The 21551-nt window shown below is 44.1% G+C and overlaps 1 protein-coding gene across 1 annotated transcript in view; it reads left to right on the top strand.

The window, feature by feature from the left end:
• Window positions 1-21551, top strand: part of MARCHF10 (membrane associated ring-CH-type finger 10) — an 83268-nt gene that overhangs the window by 38130 nt on the left and 23587 nt on the right. Inside the window, exons 4-5 of the mRNA XM_036835510.1 lie at window positions 6148-6291; window positions 16943-18359. Coding sequence (XP_036691405.1) covers window positions 6148-6291; window positions 16943-18359 — 1561 coding nt within the window. The remainder of the gene's footprint in view (window positions 1-6147; window positions 6292-16942; window positions 18360-21551) is intronic.

The following is a 21551-nucleotide window of genomic DNA, read 5'->3' on the forward strand; positions in this document are numbered from 1 at the left end:
AAGCCGTTGATCCAAGGTGACCCGGCTTGGCTAGTGGCAGGGTTGAGAGATCTGTCATGCTTGAGGGGGTCTCTCTGGATCGTGACTCCATCGCGTGCCCGTATTCTGCGTCCAGCAAGGATGGCAGATGGAGTGTGAGGTTAGCGGACACATCATTAACTTCACTTGGACACCTCCCCCGTCCACCTGCTTCTCCCCGCTTGCGCTCTCTCCCTTCCCGTGAGCCCACCAGGATCTCTCTGCTTCTTTCTCTTTCCCCAAGCTTCCCCTCTGCAGCAGAAAGGCCAGATTAGGGCATGACCACAACCTCCCAACCCGGGGCAGCTGGAAGGTCGGGGGAGAGAGCCCTACCTAAGTGAGACCCCGCGGGCCACCATATGTTGCTGCCAGAATAGCTAATTAGACCGGCTGTGGGAGAGAAGGGCCCACGAGCTTCCACATGGGAACTTAGTGGGAAAGAACTTTCCTGCATCTGTCAGGGACGCCGGAGACCATCGGCTGGAGAAGGGTGTGATGGTGATGCCATTGCCCTGGTTAACTCTTCAGTGACTCTGAGCTCCAAGCCCGGTACCTCCTGGGCAGGAGCCACGCCGGCTGCCCCCAGGCCACCTTGAGACACCACCCCCCAGCCCCCGAAGAACGATGTTTGAGTTTAGATTCATTCACAGCCTTTTTCAAGTGTCCTTCCTCCCCCCCCCCCCCCGTGAGGGCTGCCTCCTGACGGCTCTTTTTCTTTTGTGCAGGTGACAGCAGCGAGCGCCGCCTGTTCTGTGTTGACTCCTCCCCTCGCTGCTGCGTCTTCGCTTTCTCCCCCGTCCCGCAGCCCAGTACCGACTTCTGCACCTACTGCTGCCCCCACTGCCGCCCGCCTCCCCAGCGGCCCAGCACTCCTCCCCGCCTCTCCCTCCGGCCTCCTTTCCCTCCTCCCCGGGCCCCGCGCCCGAGTCGCCGGCGGCCCTGTGCTACTTCCCCATCTCCTGCCCCAGCCCGGCCGAGACCCCTGTGCTGTGCCTGCCGGGCCCCCGAAGGCCCGGGAGAATTTACCTCGTGTGGTAAGTCGCCCTCGGCGAAGGACGCAGCACAGCGGGGTCAGGGAGTGGGGACGGGGGGACGGTAAGCTTCCGGAGGGCAGCGCCGTGACCCACGGCAGGAGGCGTGACGTGCGGGGCGGGGGGGGGGAAACAGGAAGACCAAGACAGCTGCTGCCACTTCACCCGGCCTTCTTCTAGCACTTAAAGGAGTGAGCGACCAATAAAATCCCGTCCTCTCTCGAGACCCATCTGATTTCTTCACTCCCGCGTCTGGCGCAGTTTGGATGGTTAACCACCAGAAACCAATCAGACTGCTCCGGGTCCGATCGTAGCCTTGGCGGTGTGACTATACCCGCCGAGCCGGCCCCGAGAGGGTGGCACCAGGGACAGGCCTCTGGGGGAAGCCCACGCTGGATCTGATTGCTGGGTCAGGGCCACACCGAGGAGGGACAAATTAAAGGGCTCAGTCGCTGCTTACGGCTTCTTTCCTGACTCCTTATTAGGCCCTACGCCTCCCCAAATCAAAAATCCCACCTCCTGGGGCCCAAAATAAAACATATTTATGGTGCATAATTAAGCTTTAATTCAGATCTCCTCTGGGGATGTGAGACAACACTCATTTCCAGCAGGCTCAGACTGGCAAACAGACAGGGCCTATTATTTGTGACTGTACCGAAAGCTGCCTATTACACCAAGGCAACAGCAGCTCTTGCGATTAAGCTGTAATTCTTCCCACGATCTAAAAGAAGCAATAAATCTTTTCAAAAGGCATCTCAGGCAGAGTCTTGGCACCTCCTGGGCACCGGGCATCGAAGTGAAGATAGTGTGGGGGACGGTAAAGGTTCAGGAATTGTCTTTTTCTCTTCACCTTTCTTTTCAAACTTCGTCTATCCAGAACCGTGTCTGTGTACGGCAGGTGATGGGAGGGGTGGAACAATTGTCAGGTGCATGGAATTAACGTGGGCCGTTAAAGGGACTCGGTTCTCAGTCATCAGAGTCTTGTATAAATATAAGGTTTCTACCTTTTTCTCCCTTTCCTGGTCAAATTAAGAACTATTCAGTCAACAATTAGTGTCCCAGCACTGTCAAGAGAACTGAGGCAGGACTACCCTGGTGGTGCAGTGGTTAGGAATCTGCCTGCCACACGGGGAGGGGGAAGGGTAAGCTGGGACGAAGTGAGAGAGTGGTATGGACTCATGTATCCTACCAAATGTAAAATAGATAGCTAGTGGGAAGCAGCCGCATAGCACAGGGAGATCAGCTCGGTGCTTTGTGACCACCTAGCGGGGTGAGATAGGGAGGGTGGGAGGGAGACGTAAGAGGGAGGAGATATGGGGATATATGTATACATATAGCTGATTCACTTCGTCATAAGGCAGAAACTAACACACCACTGTAAAGCAATTATACTCCAATAAAGATGTTAAAAAAAAAAGAATCCGCCAGGCAATGCAGGGGACACGGGTTTGAGCCCTGGTCCGGGAAGATCCCACATGCCGCGGAGCAACTAAGCCCGTGCGCCACAACTACTGAGCCTGCGCTCTAGAGCCCACGAGCCACAACTACTGAGTCCGTGTGCTACAACTACTGAAGCCCACGCACCTAGAGCCCGTGCTCCACAGCAAGAGAAGCCACTGCAATGAGAAGCCCACGCACCACAACGAAGAGTAGCCCCCGCTTGCCGCAACTAGAGAAAGCCCGCGTGCAGCAACGAAGACCCAATGCAGCCATAAATAAATAAATAAATAAATAAATAATAAACTTATTAAAAAAAAGAGAGAGAACTGAGGCAGACACCTTCTATGTAAACAGCCGTTTGGTTTCTTTGCTACTGGAGGTATCCCTTTGCCCAGATACTAGAAGGTGTGGGCTTCATGGTGCCCAAAGCAAGCCACAGTCTTCCCCAAATTCACCTACAAACTTCAGGATGTTAGGCTGGCTGGCAATGAAACTCCTGAACACAACCCCCTCCGTTCTCTGGAAGGCAAAGCGTCTGTCCTCCTACCTGGAGAGGAAGTTACATTTCACCTTTCAGTGTAAATATAACTTGGTCTTCCTGCAGATTAATATATGTAACATGCCACCGTGAGGACCATCTTAGAAAGGCCCCAAAGGTCTGAGGTTTGGTTCACTTTGGATGCGGGTAAGGTGAATAGGAACCGGAATTCATGGACATACAAACTAGGCAGCTTAGGTCACCTCATTCGTAACTTCAGTTGCAGATGGAGAAGAAGGAATAATTCCCAGGAGTTTGCTTTCCACTGAACCTAAAGCGTATCACAGGGAAGAAGTCAGTGGTGCAGCCAAATTAGATTATAATCTTTAGGCCAAAATGTCTTACTCATCTCTGTGAACCCTTGGATTATTACATAGCAAAGGCACACGGGTATTTGTTGAACAAATTATAATAAAAAACAAGTTGCTGTTTGCCTTTTGGATTTTATAACAGGATTAAGGAAGAGAGTCAGCAAGAATAACACAGAAATAAAGGCTGCTGAATAAGTTATTCTCAACCTATAAAGCCTGCATAATAATAAATTTCTGGTCAAATTCAGTTCTCTCAGGGGAGTGACTTCAGATTCCCAATTATTATTAGTAGTAGTAGTATCACTATTTATGGTGGAAGCAGCAGTTACCACTTTTAGCAGCTAATAAGCACCAGACACTGAGTTAGAGCATTTACATACATTATTGTTAACCTTCACAATAACTCTACAAGATAGGAATATTCCCATTTTACAGTTGCAGATACTGAGATTCAAATTGCCCAAAGTCAGAGGATTCTGCTTACAGGACCAGCAGTGTTTTCTTCACTGCCAGACCTGGTCAAACAGCCTCTAGTGTTTCAGCTTTATTACTTTAGTTTGCTGAGAACTCAATTAGAGGAGACAGGGTTATGGAAATCATTTTGGAAATCATTTAAGAGATTTGACGCTTTGAAGAAAGTACTTTTTTTGAACAAGAAAACAGACTAACCTGTTATCTTAAGTCATCCTGGGTGTTCAGCACAAGAAAAAAAAAATGGTTCTACTTTTGGAATTTCCCCATAGTTTCAGCTGAATACATCTTCTCAAGGCCTGCAAATCATGCTAGGCGATTATTATTTGCCCTGCAGTAGAATTTGAGGCAACACCCAGGCTGGCTAAGACAGGGTCCTCACCCTTAAGGAGCTTACAGTCTAGCTGGAGAGAAAAGACACACACCTGAGGCAATTTTGGAATATTTAAATGCTAAAGGCCCTAAGGACCCCTGAACGTTCTGGCCAAAGCAGACTCCTAAAACTGGAAACAGACCTCCAGGGACTTGCCGGCTGGCACAAGCTAGTGCAGGCTGAAGAAGAAAGCCCCTCTGGGAGGGAGGATCACTCCCCCAAGGGTGTGCAGGTGTGGAGCGGGGGTAGTAGGGGCTGTAGGCAGTGTGAAGTTCTGCTGCCTGGGCTGTGAAGGAAATTTGAATATCCTGCTGGGAATCAGAGTAAAATCCTTGGGACGAGGACCTTTGAGCCAGGTCCTGAACACGCACTGGACTTGGCCTGTGCCCCAAGCCTGGCCCTTCCCTGATCCTCCCTGTTTCCTCCTCAGTAATAACCCTGCTGCTTTCTCCCCGGTCAGCCAGGTGCTAGGCAGGAGGCAGTTGTTCACTTCTGAGCGCTGGACAGGAATGAGGCCTCAGGTGATGGGGAGAAGGCTGTGGACCAGAGGAACATAGCTCCTGGGGCTAAGTGCCTCCCCACTTTCCCCCGTGCCCAGTCCCTTAGTGTAAAGCCCTTGATCCCTCTCTCTCGCCCTCCTCCTCTCTCCCCACACTTGGTCAGTGAGATCCTGTCTAATCACGACCCTACACCATCTCATTTCCTGGAGGATTCTCTTCTCTCCTTTCTGGTCATGCCCACAACCTCTCTGGGCTCCACCGACGTGCCCTAAGCTGGAACCCACACCACTGGCAGCTCCCCCTTTTAGTAAGTTCCCTGTGGAACACGATCTTCTCTGTCTTAGAGCACAGAACCCACTGCCTTCCCCTGCCAGGGCCTGTCAGGGAAAGTAGGTAGTACCTAATCACTGTTTAAAACGAGGTTTCACGGGCTGCCAAGGAGAGCGTTCATTCCTTTCTTGAATCTGGATGAAAACTATTCACCCAACCACAGCTTACACCATGGAACATAAATTCAGTTGTCTTCATGTGCCAAGAAAGGCTGTTCTCTCGCACACGACTCAGGGACCCTTCCCAGCTTTACCCCCGTTGCCTGCTGGCTACGGCCATTTGTGAAATTTCTGAACTGTCCAAAAGGGGATGAGCCAGCAGATTCTCTTGGAAGCATTTAATCTAGATATTCACAATTTAACTGCCTGTGAACTCAAGAACTTGTACAGATGCATGGAAAATAACAAAACTCTTTCCCTAAACTCACGTGCACTGACACTTAATACATGTGAGGAAGAAACTTGAGATTATTCATACTAATTAGCAACCTAATTCAAAATGTGAACCTTAAAAAAAAATATTGGGAACTCAATCCAAGTTGGCGCTCCAGCTACTATCTTCCTGTGAGTGTATCATCCCAGCCCAGTGGCGGGTAGCACATAGGCAAGAGAAAGGGTATATGGTCCCCAGATGCTTGGAACCTTTCTGGAAGGCCAGATTAGCTGCTAAAAAACAACCTGAGGATATGAATATGCAGGTGTAAAGTAGGCTGTGATTCAAACTTGGATAAACACGTGGGGAGCAGGGCTTGTGTGTCCCAAATGTAAAAGGCTCTTGACAGTTTTACCAACAGGCCCATCCCAACATCTAAGAATTGGAAGCTAGCAACTTCTTAGCCAAAGGAAACACCCCCTACAGACTCCACATTGCAGGTGTCAGGGGTGCTCATTAATGGTGATAAAAGCCTTGTGAAGTAGGTACTATTATTCCCATGTCACAGGTGGGGAAACTGAGGCTTCCAGAAGTGATTTGTCCAAGCCCACATGGCTACAAGGTCATAGAACCAGATTTCAAATCCAGCTCTTCCCTGACCTCCTGGGTCTATTCTCTTAAAAGCCTTCCCCACCCTTTGAGCATTCTTTCTACAGAAGATGTTTTCCTGTAAAAATTATTGAAAAGATTTTGCATCTTTCAGCAGCCCAGGCATCACAGATTTTATCAAGGAAGAGGAGGCCAAACCTGACAGTCAGCCCAGAAATGCAGAGCCCGAGAGCGTCTGGGGACAGAAGCAGACAGAAACTGCAGCTGCCGGGGAAGGCGCCAGCCCTCAGGGGAGTAGGTAAGGACCTGCAGCTCGTGCATCTCCGTCCTCAGAGAGACTGACTTGTGCTGTAACCTGGTGAATTCCGTGTGGTTTTTAGACACTTGGGTTTTTATGTGAAGAGCCTGTACCTTACAGTGAAACACTTAAAAGGCTTTAAAAGCAAACTATTGGATCCAATTTCCTTCTCCAAGGGAGGCTGGTGGGAAAAGGCAGGGCAGGGAGGAGTTTTACTTTTCTCTGCCATTACTCCATAAGTGAGACTGTGCATGGTTTTGAGTGGGTGCCCGCTGTTAGGATTCTGGAGAGGGTATGTGGGTGGTGGGTGGGAGGTGTTGGGGGATGGGGTGGGGGGGTGTGGAGAGGCAGTCTGCAGCCCGGGGATGTCTCACCTGGCCACAGTTCCCGCCCACTTCCCAGGAGGGAAGGATAGGGAGGTCTGTGGATGGCAGACGACTCACCTCCCACGGAAATCTTCTCCCCTCTGATCCAAGGCGTCAAGATCTTACCGTGTAAGAAATAACATCGAAGCGAATATATGCTTTATTTCAAAACCCTGGTTGGCGGATACCTCCTCTTTCAATCTTGAGCATTCATCCCAAGGCCTAAGCCACGCTGCTCCGCTAACCACGTTGTCCTCTCCTGCGGTGGCAGAAGGAAAGGAGGAACAGGTCCTAAGGACCCCCCTTGGGATTCAAGGGAAGGGATACTTGGCAGCTCACCTTGCCAAGGACCTGTTCTTCCCCTTGGGGAAGCCACCGAGCATCACACTTCCTCGCCACCCGATGAACACAGGAGCCTTTATTTAAAAATATGATCTATACTGTGGTGGACACACGCAAATATAGAACATGTATTTGGATGGCTTGAAGTTAGGGGCGATTAGAGCATATGTGAATCTCTAGCAACTAGATGTCCACGGGACCCCAGTGATCTAATGCCTTCGGTCGGGAAGGGCAGACCTCACTTCTAATTCCAGCTCTTCTTCCTCCCAGCGGTGGAGTCTTGGGTGGTCAAGTAGCCAGCCTGGGTTACAGTTCCCTTGTCTTAAAATAAGGATAATGATATCTACCTCACTGCATTGCTATAATAACTAAAGGAAATAATATTCTGACCAGGACTTGACTATAGTGGGCACTCAACTCCTGTTAGTTTCTCTCCTGCCATCTCCCCAGCAGTCCTCAGTGAACTGTAGACTGTTATTTGAAAGGTGAGGTTCCCTATGCATCAGACGTTCCTGGACCCAGGAGGCTCATCTAATCCGCCACCTGCACCCAGAAGACATCTTCCATGATCCTGAGATTTTGTCCCCATTTTCTATTATTCCAGGACTCCTTATCTTCCCCCAATTATTCCCTCAGTCGTCTCTCCTTAGTCCTTTTTTTTCACATTCTAAGTGGTTTGCAAAAGTGGGAGTAGGAGCCAGATGTTTGAACTGTACCAGTCAGAGACTCGAAGCAAATGGGCCAGAGAGGTAATACATAGAAAGCTCTTACAAATCAATAAGAAAAACACAAATACCTAATAGAAAAGTTGGGGAAGAGGCACAGCAGACAATTTCACAGAAGAAGAAATACAGACGGCTAATAAAATTTGGGGGGAAAAAAAGTTCAAGCTCACTCAGTGATGAACGTAAACTTACATGAGATAAATTTGGCCTACCTTAGCTAGGCTATGGTTTTTTCAAATAATGTTCAATACTGGTAGTGAAACTAATAACTAACATTTCCTGGGCACTAACGTGTCAGGTGCTTGCCAAGGCCTTGGCATGCATTCCTGATGACACAGTTATGGGAGATGCTTTCATAGTCTACCTGTAGGGTAACCTGGTACAAAGTGGAATTTGGCAACATGTGTCAAAGTCTTTAGAAAGCTTGCAATTCCACTCCTATGAATCTATTCTAAGAAAATAAGACATATAGTCAAGGAGTTATGAGCAAGGACATCTATCCTGGTGTAATATGTGGCAGCAAAAAAACTTAAAATAATCTATATACCCAACAATAGGAGAAGGGTTGTATAAATTATGATATTTTATATAATGTACCCTTGCAGTATAATTATTATCGTGTTCTTCACAATTAACGGCAGGAGATAATGCTCACAATAAAATATTTAGGGAAAGGAAGCGGGACGTAAAGTTGTATATACCCAGATATCCCAATTTTGTTTTTTAAGACAATATTTCTAGATAAGAGAGCCCTGGGTTGTAAATTCAAATGTCTTCAGGAAACAGGCAGGTATGGCAGGAGAAATACATGACAAGGGCCGTGGGGCCTGTGGTGAACCAGACATGCTCCCCCCTAAAGGCAGGTAACTCAGTGTTCAAACACTGAGCCAGCAGACAAGTGCAGGATAAAAATAGCCCAGGGGTCTTGAGTTTGCAACCCACCTCTGAATTCCAGAACAGTAGCAATGGTCTTCTGAGTTTTGGATATTGGGTGATTTTTATTTCTTCTTCATCCTCTTCTGTGTCTTCCAAATTTCCTACAATGGACATCGACTACTTTTTTAACCAGAGGAAAACAAAAGTCTATGGCTGTCAGAACGGACGAAACTGTTGGTCAAGCACATGCGGAAGTCTAGACCAAAGACATAGTCTTAGGGCAGAGAGATGTTTTTTCTGGTTTCATCTCACTGCACCCACAACATTTGGTTGCACCTAGTCGGACTCCTGGAAACGGCAGGCACTCCAGTCATGGCTGGAGCCCATGCAGGTCCTCAGAGAGGCATTCAGCAATGTCTGCAGGGCCTGGTCTATGAAGAGCATATCCCTGGTCTACCCAATCGAGTGTTTATTCCCAGGCCTAGAGCTACGAAATCTTCTCCCTATTTGATAGACACAAGAAAAAGGATTAAAATAGCACAAATATAGAATAGCACAGTCTACCACCTTTAGGGGAAACACACACGTACACACACACACACACACACATACACATACACAAACACATAAGGGATTGAATTTTTAAAGAGGAAGGCCGTTGTGATGACAAGAAAGGGTGGAGATGCATTCCCAGGGTGTTCCCAGAATCCGCAGGAGCTGCAGGACAGCACTTAGCCTGCGACTTCTCCTGCCCCAGAAGCCAGTGTCACCAAGTGACAGCTCGGTGGCTTCTGTGAAATAAGCTATGGTTCCTGCTGTTTCCAGTTTCTGAGTTTCAGAAGCTGCTCTAGCTGATTCTTTTGCCCGTTAGGGGTCTCCCAAAGCCTGACCTAAACAGGCTCAGGGCAGAGGGGGCTCAGGTGCGTTCAGGGAACAGCCAGAAGATTCAGGTCCCAGCACTTGTTAGCTAATCTCTGAGGCTCTTCATCATATTCAAAACAAAAAGTAATTTGTCTCTCACTGAATTCTTTCTGTGATGAGACATCAAGAACCTGAGCTTCTTTAAGTCATGAGACCAGGTGTGTGATCTCAGTTAAAGGACTGTGGGTTCAAGTCCCAATCTGGATTTTGGCTGGGTTCAAGTCCCAGCTCATTGGTTCAAGTCCCAATCTGACTTGCACGGTTTCAGCTGGTGACCATGAAGGGACAGTGATAAGACTACAACAAATTGGGAGGAAATTTTTGCAAAAAAGTGAGACGGACCTTAAGATCTTGGCACTAAATATCGTTGACTCTACCATTGTATAGAAAATTTCATCTCTAGAAGCAAGAGGAACTACAATCCGGCAGCCTGTGGAACAAAAACCACATTCACAGAAAGACAGACAAGATGAAAAGGCAGAGGGCTATGTACCAGATGAAGGAACAAGATAAAACCCCAGAAAAACAACTAAATGAAGTGGAGATAGTCAACCTTCCACAGAAAGAATTCAGAATAATGATAGTGAAGATGATCCAGGACCTCAGAAGAAGAATGGAGGCAAAGATCGAGAAGATGCAAGAAATGTTTAACAAAGATCTAGAAGAACTAAAGAACAAACAAACAGAGATGAACAACACAATAACTGAAATGAAAAATACACTAGAAGGAAACAATAGCAGAATAACTGAGGCAGGAGAACGGATAAGTGACCTGGAAGACAGACTGGTGGAATTCACTCCTGCGGAACAGAATAAAGAAAAAAGAAGGAAAAGAAATGAAGACAGCCTAAGAGACCTCTGGGACAACATTAAACGCAACAACATTCGCATTATAGGGGTCCCAGAAGGAGAAGAGAGAGAGAAAGGACCAGAGAAAATATTTGAAGAGATTATAGTCGAAAACTTCCCTAACATGGGAAAGGATATAGCCACCCAAGTCCAGGAAGCGCAGTGAGTCCCAGACAGGATAAACCCAAGGAGAAACACGCCGAGACACACAGTAATCAAATTGGCAAAAATTAAAGACAAAGAAAAATTATTGAAAGCAGCAAGGGAAAAATGACAAATAACATACAAGGGAACTCCCATAAGGTTAACAGCTGATTTCTCAGCAGAAACTCTACAAGCCAGAAGGGAGTGGCATGATATACTTAAAGTGATGAAAGGGAAGAACCTACAACCAAGATTACTCTACCTGGCAAGGATCTCATTCAGATTCGATGGAGAAATTAAAACTTTTACAGACAAGCAAAAGCTAAGAGAATTCAGCACCACCAAACCAGCTCTACAACAAATGCTAAAGGAACTTCTCTAAGTGGGAAACACAGGAGAAGAAAAGGACCTACAAAAACAAACCCAAAACAATTAAGAAAATGGTCATAGGAACATACATATCGATAATTACCTTAAACGTGAATGGATTAAATGCTCCAACCAAAAGACACAGGCTTGCTGAATGGATACAAAAACAAGACCCATCTATATGCTGTCTACAAGAGACCCACCTCAGACCTAGGGACACATTCAGACTGAAAGTGAGGGGATGGAAAAAGATATTCCATGCAAATGGAAATCAAAAGAAAGCTGGAGTAGCAATACTCATATCAGATAAAATAGAGTTTAAAATAAAGACTATTACAAGAGACAAGGAAGGACACTACATAATGATCAAGGGAACAATCCAAGAAAAAGATATAACAATTATAAATATATATGCACCCAACATAGGAGCATCTCAATACATAAGGCAAATGCTAACAGCTGTAAAAGGGGAAATCGACAGCAACACAATAATAGTGGGGGACTTTAACACCTCACTTACACCAATGGACAGATCATCCAAACAGAAAAATTAACAAGGAAACACAAGCTTTAAATGACACAATAGACCAGATAGATTTAATTGATATTTATAGGACATTCCATCCCAAAACAGCAGACTACACTTTCTTCTCAAGTGTGCATGGAACATTCTCCAGGATAGATCACATCTTGGGTCACAAATCAAGCTTCAGTAAATTTAAGAAAATTGAAATCATATCAAGCATCTTTTCTGACCACAATGCTATGAGATTAGAAATCAATTACAGGGGAAAAAACGTAAAAAACACAAACACATGGAGGCTAAACAATACGTTACTAAATAACCAAGAGATCACTGAAGAAATCAAAGAGGAAATCAGAAAATACCTAGAGACAAATGACAATGAAAACACGACAACCCAAAACCTATGGGATGCAGCAAAAGCAGTTCTAAGAGGGAAGTTTATAGCTATACAAGCCTACCTCAAGAAACAAGAAAAATCTCAAATAAACAATCTAACCTTACACCTAAAGGAACTAGAGAAAGAAGAACAAACAAAACCCAAAGTTAGCAGAAGGAAAGAAATCATAAAGATCGAGCAGAAATAAATGAAATAGAAACAAAGAAAACAATAGCAAAGATCAATAAAACTAAAAGCTGGTTCTTTGAGAAGATAAACAAAATTGATAAACCATTAGCCAGACTCATCAAGAAAAAGAGGGAGAGGACTCAAATCATTAAAATTACAAATGAAAAAGGAGAAGTTACAACAGACACCACAGAAATACAAAGCACCCTAAGAGACTACTACAAGCAACTCTGTGCCAATAAAATGGACAATCTGGAAGAAATGGACAAATTCTTAGAAAGGTATAACCTTCCAAGACTGAACCAGGAAGAAATAGAAAATATGAACAGACCAATCACAAGTAATGAAATTGAAACTGTGATTAAAAATCTTCCAACAAACAAAAGTCCAGGACCAGATGGCTTCACAGGTGAATTCTATCAAACATTTAGAGAAGAGCTAACACCCATCCTTCTCAAACTCTTCCAAAAAATTGCAGAGGAAGGAACACTCCCAAACTCATTCTATGAGGCCACCATCACCGTGATACCAAAACCAGAGATACTACAAAAAAAGATTACAGACCAATATCACTGATGAATACAGATGCAAAAATCCTCAACAAAATACTAGCAAACAGAATCCAACAACACATTAAAAGGATCATACACCATGATCAAGTGGGATTTATCCCAGGGATTCAAGGATTCTTCAATATACGCAAATCAATCAATGTGATACACCATATTAACAAATTGAAGAATAAAAATCATATGATCATCTCAATAGATGCAGAAAAAGCTTTTGACAAAATTCAACACCCATTTATGATAAAAACTCTCCAGAAAGTGGGCATAGAGGGAACCTACCTCAACATAATAGAGGCCATATACGACAAACCCACAGCAAACGTCATTCTCAATGGTGAAAAACTGAAAGCATTTCCTCTAAGATCAGGAACAAGACAAGGATGTCCACTCTCACCACTATTATCCAACATAGTTTTGGAGGTCCTAGCCACGGCAATCAGAGAAGAAAAAGAAATAAAAGGAATACAAATTGGAAAAGAAGAAGTAAAACTGTCACTGTTTGCAGATGACATGATACTATACATAGAGAATCCTAAAGATGCCACCAGAAAACTACTAGAGCTAATCAATGAATTTGGTAAAGTTGCAGGATACAAAATTAATGCACAGAAATCTCTTGCATTCCTATACACTATGATGAAAAATCTGAAACAGAAATTAAGGAAACACTCCCATTTACCACTGCAACAAAAAGAATAAAATACCTAGGAAAAAAACTACCTAGGGAGAAAAAGACCTGTATGCAGAAAACTATAAGACATTGTTGAAAGAAATTAAAGATGATACCAACAGATGAAGAGATATACCATGTTTTGGATTGGAAGAATCAATATTGTGAAAATGACTATACTACCCAAAGCAATCTACAGATTCAATGCAATCCCTATCAAATTACCAGTGGCACTTTTTACAGAACTAAAACAAAAAATCTTAAAATTTGTATGGAGGCACAAAAGACCCCGAATATCCAAAGCAGTCTTGAGGGAAAAAAACAGAGCTGGAGGAATCAGACTCCCTGACTTCAGACTATACTACAAAGCTACAGTAATCAAGACAATATGGTATTGGCACAAAAACAGAAATATAGATCAATGGAACAGGATAGAAAGCCCAGAGATAAACCCACACACCTATGGTCAACTAATCTATGACAATGGAGGCAAGGATATACAATGGAGAAAACACAGTCTCTTCAATAAGTGGTGCTGGGAAAACTGGACAGCTACATGTAAAAGAATGAAATTAGAACACTCCTTAACACCATACACAAAAATAAACTCAAAATGGATTAGAGACCTAAATGTAAGGCCAGACACTATAAAACTCTTAGAGGAAAACATAGGAAGAACACTCTTTGATATAAATCACAGCAAGATCTTTTTTGATCCACCTCCTAGAGGAATGGAAATAAAAACGAAAATAAACAAATGGGACCCAATGAAACTTAAAAGCTTTTGCAAAGCAAAGGAAACTACAAACAAGACGAAAAGACAGCCCTCAGAATGGGAAAAAATATTTGCAAATGAATCAATGGACAAAGGATTAATCTTTAAAATACATAAACAGCTCATGAAGCTCAATATTAAAAAAACAAACAACCCAATCAAAAAATGGGCGGAAGACCTAAATAGACATTTCTCCAAAGAGGACATACAGATGGCCAAGAGGCACATGAAAAGCTGCTCAACATCACTAATTATTAGAGAAATGCAAATCAAAACTACAATGAGGTATCACCTCACGCCAGTTAGAATGGGCATCATCAGAAAATCTACAAACAACAAATGCCAGAGAGGGTGTGGAGAAAAGGGAACCCTCTTGCACTGTTGGTGGGAATGTAAATTGATACAGCCACTATGGAGAACAGTATGGAGGTTCCTTAAAAAACGAAAAATAGAATTACCTTTTGATCCAGCAATCCCACTACTGGGCATATACCCAGAGAAAACCATAATTCAAAAAGACACATGCCCCCCAATGTTCATTGCTGCGCTATTTACAGTAGCCAGGTCATGGAAGCAACCTAAATGCCCATCGACAGGTGAATGGATAAAGAAGATGTGGTACATATATACAATGGAATATTACTCAGCCATAAAAAGGAACGAAATTGGGTCATTTGTAGAGACATGGATGAATCTAGAGACTGTCCTACAGAGTGAAGTAAGTCAGAAAGAGAAAAACAAGTATCGTATATTAACGCATATATGTGGAACCTAGAAAAATGGTACAGATGAACCAGTTTGCAGGGCAGAAATAGAGACACAGATGTAGAGAACAAATGTATGGACACCAAGGGGGGAAAGCAGCGGGGGGTGGGGGTGGGGGTGTGATGAATTGGGAGATTGGGATTGACATGTATACACTGATGTGTATAAAATGGATGACTAATAAGAACCTGCTGTATAAAAAAATAAATTAAATTAAATTTAAAAAAAATTAACCAAAGCCTACACTTCCGAATCCTCCATATCATTTTTTCTTAAAAAAAAAAATATATATATATAGAGAGAGAGAGATATATATATAGAGAGAGAGAGAGAGAGAGAGAGAGAATTCAGATTGTCACATAGAAGCATTTGTTCCTTAAAATGCCATCAGCCCAGCCTGGGTGGGCACACAGCTCCAATCCTTTACATCCACAGCCAGATGCCCAGAGCATCGTAGAATCACTGCTATGTCTCTTACTGGGGTTTATAAAAACCTGGGAGGGGCCTGATAAGAAAGCTTAACTGATTTCTAGAAGAGCCGATGAGTAAAGATTCTCACTGCGTCCCTGAGTGTCCCATGCAGTTAACAATAAAAGGAGGCTCATGGAGTATCAGGATGTTGGAGACGCAGACTGCTGCCCCCCTGAGAGGCGCCTCCACTAAAGCGAGTCTGTATTGACCTGGTCTTCGGCTAGGCCAGACGCTTGGAGGACTTGCGTTTCACCTGCCTGAGCTGTTACCACACAGGCCTTGTTGAAGCTGTGGAGTCCTGTCCACTCTACAGGGTGAACCGCTTTGGGAACCAAACGATAAGGATGGCAGCGCCTCACCAGGTCCTACAGGATAGCAGAGGGGGGAGCAGAGGGGGGTGGCCAGTGGCAGGAGGGAACTCAGGAGAGTGGAATCAGAGAAGTAGGTCCAGTGTCCTGTCCACGTTGAGAGGGTAAAAACCCTCAACAGCACACACACTATGAATGAAGTGGATTCTTGTTTTTACAAGGAAATTGTTAGTCCAGTCAGTGTCTTCAGGAGTAATGCAGGGTAGTGGTTACAAACTGTAGCATCAGGCAGATCTGAGTTCAAATGTTCACTCCGTCACTTACTGGAAATAGGATCTTGGGCAACTTATGTGACTTCCTAAGCCTTGGTGCTCTCACTTATGATGTGGTGTGATTGTGGCACCTGTTCCACAGGGTTGTGAGCCTGTGTGCATGTAACACAATTAGCATGGTGCCCTCGATAGTGCTTATGCATTATTTTTATAAGGCAAATTTTGACCAAACCATTTCACCAATAGACTTTCCTACCCCTTTGGGCACTTGACCTCTCTCCTCTTTCTACATCTCCTCATATTTTAGATTCAGGGGGCAACGGAGAGGAATTCTATCACAGTCAGAGGTTACAAACTGACTAGGAGCTAGTGACAAAGAGGAGATCATGATTTCACCACAGGGTTATGATTTTTATTTGCACTGAGTAGTAAATGTAACCACGATCATCAAATTTAACTGGGCAGCAGCTTGTAGAGCCTTCCTCCCAATCTGCCAGAGTAGACTGTACATTTCTTAATGTTTTGTAAAGCTGTATGTGAAGCAGGAGTGTCCTGAATGTATGTTGAACAAATTGGGATGAGAAAGCACCGGTGGGTTTTGTAGTTGTCATTCCTGGAGTGTTTGCTGGTTTTCCTTCTGTAAATACTGGTATGAAAACCATCATTTGAGAGATTTTACCCATCATCAGCCCTGACTGACGTGGGGCTGGACAGTCTTCCCAGAGCTTCTGCAGAAAGGATCTGTATCCTCAGGGTCACTGTGCTGCCCCAGGACCAACCTGAGCTCCACAAGTGTACAAAAGAGAGTTCATAGGGACTTCCCTGGCGGTCCAGTGGTTAAGACTCAGTGCTTCCATTGCAAAGGGCAAGGGTTCGATCCCTGGTCAGGGAACCAAGATCCCGCATGCCACATGGCACAGCCAAAAAAAAAAAAGAAACAAAAACAAAAGAGAGTTCATACGCAGTAAACTGAAACTAACTCTCCTGTACTCCTTCGGTACCTCCAGTCATTTTAACCATGCCCGTTTTCCTCTCCAGGGCTTGTTTGTTGCCTTATGGGACCCTCACCCTTGGTGTTAGAGGTCTCTCATCTGTGAGCACCTACAGTAAAGTGATAAGCTTATCTTTTCTCAATACAGATCCAACCGTTCAACAAGAAGGTCCAATGTGGGCAAGTGACACCAAGCTGAAGAGGCCAACTCGAGAGAGAAGAAACTTGGTCCCATCCTCACAGCTAATAACGGTGATGGAGAATACCCCCGAGAGAGCCAAAAAAAGAGACCTGAGTGCTCTCTCCCAGAAGGAACCGCACCCAGCCCTATCCCAGGCCTTCCAAGGAACAAACAGTCCTCAAGAGTTGACCGAGTCCTTGGGGCCACCACTCGTAACTACCACCTTGGGAGGGCCAAGAAGAATGATGTTTCGGTTCAGAGATGAAGATTTTTATTCCGTTTTATCCTCAAACTCTGGAGGAGAAAATGGTGACACTGAAGAGGAAACCCATGTAGAGGAAGAACTTTTGTTGGCTGGTATGCACCCGCCCCATTCTCCTTCCAATCATAAGAGAAGTAGATTTCTTGGGACATTGGCCACTCGGGCCAAAAATAAAAGTTTTGAAGAAAATCCTGCAAATTGCAGAGCGAATTCTGTAAGAAGAAGTGAGTCCAGTCATGGCTCATTACGAATTAGCAGTGCAATGCAGCTAGTGCCAGAGCAGCCCTCCATCTGGCAAGGGATATTCCAAAACCCTGGGCAGCCTGATGGGGGGTCTGCTAAAGAGAAAGACAGCAGTGACAGTGAAAATGAGAAGACCTTTCATTCATGGGACACCAAGTCTGAAAGCAGTCTGGAGGATGACCTTAATGCTGAAAATGTATTTCGTGATGGTACTTCTGTGGAAAACAGGCCTGGAACCCATGATTATGAAAGAGATTGGCAAGCCCATTTAAGTGATTCTAATAATCCTCTTGGCTGTTTTCTTGCTGGTAGACCAACAGCTCCAAGATCATCAATGAATTCATCCTATAACACTCCAGGATCATTCGTGCATTCTGCTCTGAGAGACGATACTCCAATAGACCTGTCCACATCATCTACCTTAGCTCCCAGTTCAGACTCGGAGGGAAGCTCCAGGTTTAATGTTCGTCAACCACTGTCTCCCATTAGAAATAGGAATCTATTTGCCAGTGCTGAAAACCACAGTTATTTTCCTGTAAACAGTGTGCATGAATTTGATGTCAGGGGAGCAGAAGATATTACTTTAACAAGCCAATCTCAGGAGGCTCCATTACATACAGAAGATCTCTTACTAAATCCTCAAAGCAGCTTGTCCTTGGTGGAGTCTTCCAGCTCCTCTCCATCAGGAACGAATTTACAAGGCCACTTGCACGTGCCCAGGTCCCTGCAAGAAAATATACCTTTTACTTTCTTTGCAGTGTCTGAGTTCCCAAATCAAAATGACAATGGGAGCAGAATGGAGGTCCCTGGTGTCACCAATGAAAAGGAAGCCACTAAAACAAAGGCAGACCCTGAGAAACTCAAGAAATTACAAGAAAGGTGAGGAGTTTTCATAATTATATGAATTACATATATATTTCTAAATTCTATTTCTCTAATGCCAAAATAAGCAGTGCTTTCCTTAAAGGGTCATGGGGATTCTAAGTCAAGGGAGGCCCTTCCTTGACATTTTAATGATTTCTTCTTTCAAGAAAATTGTCTAGTTTGTTGCTTTTAAAATATGTCTCTACAAAGAAATGTTCAGTTTTTCAGCCCAACTTCTTCAGTATTCCCAAGGTGTTTTTTTCCCTTGAATACCATAACTTTAAGAAAGGCAAGCAGCTATACTCCAATAAAAAATAAATAAAATTTTTAAAAAACAAAGAAAATAAAAGGCAAGTTTGCCAAATATAAGGGTTTTAGGGTTTGCTTTTTTGTTTTTGGCCACACCTTGCAGCTTACGGTTTCTTAGTTCCCCGACCAGGGATCGAACCCGTGCCCCCTGCAGTGGAAGCATGGAGTCTTAACCACTGAACTGCCAGGGAAGTCCCAAGGGTTTCTGACTTCTACATAGGGCTTCCCTTTCCCCCTAGCAATTAGGAACCAAGATTTTTTTACGAAATGGTTGTTATCTCCCCAGAGAAGGAGTCATTCAGCACTTGGAAGTTCACCAGCTCTCCCCCATGAGCTCTGCGCAAATTCAACCAACAGTTCTAGAATTTGAACCTTCCAAACTAAAAGGCCGGTCTCAAACAGTTGCCATAGCTACCTCAGTTCTCTGAAGGGCCACGCTGGGGTGACCACTGCTTCCATTTTATGTGCTGCTTCTCATGCACAAGAAAGAGAGAAATAAGATCTTTTCTGAATTGCTCTTTTCTTTGATCTCTCCTTTCTTGTGAGATGATTCTGGGATATTTCACAACTATGAAATGCAATACTTTTTAAAGCTGTCATTAAACACCATGTCAGGATTTGACCATTTAATTTATGATAGGTGTTACCATGCCCTGATATTGGCTTACTGATCTGGAAAGTGATTCTTTGAATGCGAGCCCCTTTTTTGTGTTAGTATGGCTCATTGGGTCATTAATTATCCCATTGATATTCATCTGTAAGTGGGAAAATTCCATGGCAATGAATTTGAATGCAAAAAGGAGGAAAAGATACGACTTAGAATGCTCACACACTCCTGTCTATCATCCGACTGCAGGAATGAAGTAATTTCCTTGTTAACAGCACCTTTTTTTTTCCATATCAAACAAACTACCAAAAGACTGATCCAGGGTTAAGGGCCAAAAGGTCTCAGCACCCATCCATCCTCACCTACCCAAAAATACTCTTCAAACCCACTTGCCAGGGGTCTGGACTTCCACCATCCCAAAGCAATGTCTTTGGGCTAAAAATGACTTCTTTTAAAAATGCACCCACTTCTAGGTGTAGTAATGCATTAAACAGCTACTATTTGCGTACTTTGTTTATCAGATACTCTCTTTTTTCTGTATACAATAAACCTTATGCTTTTCTTATTACTTCAAAAATATTCATTTTAGGAAATATTAAAAATATAAACTTAAAAGAAAAATCACCAATAACCCTATAATCCAGAGAAAAGCACGGTGAAAAACTCTTTCCAGTCTTTTATCTTTGCATATAAATGCAATTTTTAGTAAACATTGGTTCATATTTTATAATATGCCTTATTTTAAGATTTCAAGCCCATTTCTCAATGCCACTTATACTCTTTAAAATTTTCGCTTGATTCGTTAGCTTGATACATACAAATAAGCATATAACATACGCACACTCTAGAGAATTAGAAGCAGAACAAAACCCGGGCATCCCTGCGCCCACCGTCCAGCGAACAGAACATCACTGGAGCTTGGGAGCCCCTCACTCACCCTATCTCATCTCCCTCCTTCATCTCCTCCCTCCCAACCCCCTAAACCCTCTGGAAATCATTCTTGCATTGCAATTATCATTCCTTTGCTTTTTAGTTTCTTGTTGTTGGAAGTTTTTTTGCTTTATGGCTTCACCATATGAGCATATGTATTCCCAAACAACACATTGTATATATTTTTGAATTCTGTAGAAATGTTACTATTATTTTTGAACTCCCTAGAAATGGAATATCTGTTCTTCTGTGACTTGCTTTTTCCCCTTACATCGTTAGCCAGATGCATCCTGGTTGATATTTTTGGGCTTTAATGCATTTGCTTTCACCACTACAGACAATTTCGCCATCCTCCTGTCGATGGACATTTGGGTCCTTTACTGTTTTCTGTACACAGTGCTGCATGAACATTCTTGTAAACGTCTCCTGGTGCACATGGGAAGAGTTCTCTGGGATATTTTTTTTTTTTTTTTAATCATCAGCCTTTTGGTTCCAACCAGTCTGGGGTATTTTTTTTTAATTAATTAATTAATTTTTTTGGCTGTGTTGGGTCTTCGTTTCTGTGCGAGGGCTTTCTCTAGTTGTGGCAGCGGGGGCCACTCTTCATCACGGTGCGCGGGCCTCTCACTATCGCGGCCTCTCTTGTTGCGGAGCACAGGCTCCAGAGGCGCAGGCTCAGTAGTTGTGGCTCACGGGCCTAGTTGCTTCGCGGCATATGGGATCTTCCCAGACCAGGGCTCGAACCCGTGTTCCCTGCATTGGCAGGCAGATTCTCAACCACTGCGCCACCAGGGAAGCCCTTCTCTGGGATATTTATGCAGAAGTGGACTTGCTGTCCTGGCGGGTAGCACAGCTTCCACCATACAAGTAATGCCAATGTACTGTCTCAACAGTGATGTATACTGTTGTCCATCCTGTCAGCACTTGTACTGATTGGCTTTACACGTTGTCACCAGTCGCATGGGAGTAAAATGATACCGTGGCTTTAATTTACATTTTCATGACTGTTAATAAGGTTAGGTGTTCTGCTGGCTCTTTTAAAAATTTTTTTGGCCACGTTGTGTGGCATACGGGATCTTAGTTCCCTGATCAGGGATCGAACCTGTGTCCCCTGCATTGGGAGCAGGGAGTCTTAACCACTGGACCACAAGGGAAGTCCCTGTTGGCTCTTTTAGATGTTAAACGACCATTTCTATTTCTTCTTCTACAAAATGCTTATCTATGTCTTCTGCCCATTTTTCTTTTAGAATATTTTTCTTTTATTTTAAAAATCCTTTATATAGTCTGGCTATTAATCTGATTCTTTGACAGTTATGTGTTGGAAATATCTTTTCTCAATTTGTAGTTTGTCTCTCCTCTTT

The sequence above is a fragment of the Balaenoptera musculus genome, chromosome 20, assembly GCF_009873245.2.
Source record: "Balaenoptera musculus isolate JJ_BM4_2016_0621 chromosome 20, mBalMus1.pri.v3, whole genome shotgun sequence".
In the NCBI taxonomy this organism is placed as follows: domain Eukaryota; kingdom Metazoa; phylum Chordata; class Mammalia; order Artiodactyla; family Balaenopteridae; genus Balaenoptera; species Balaenoptera musculus.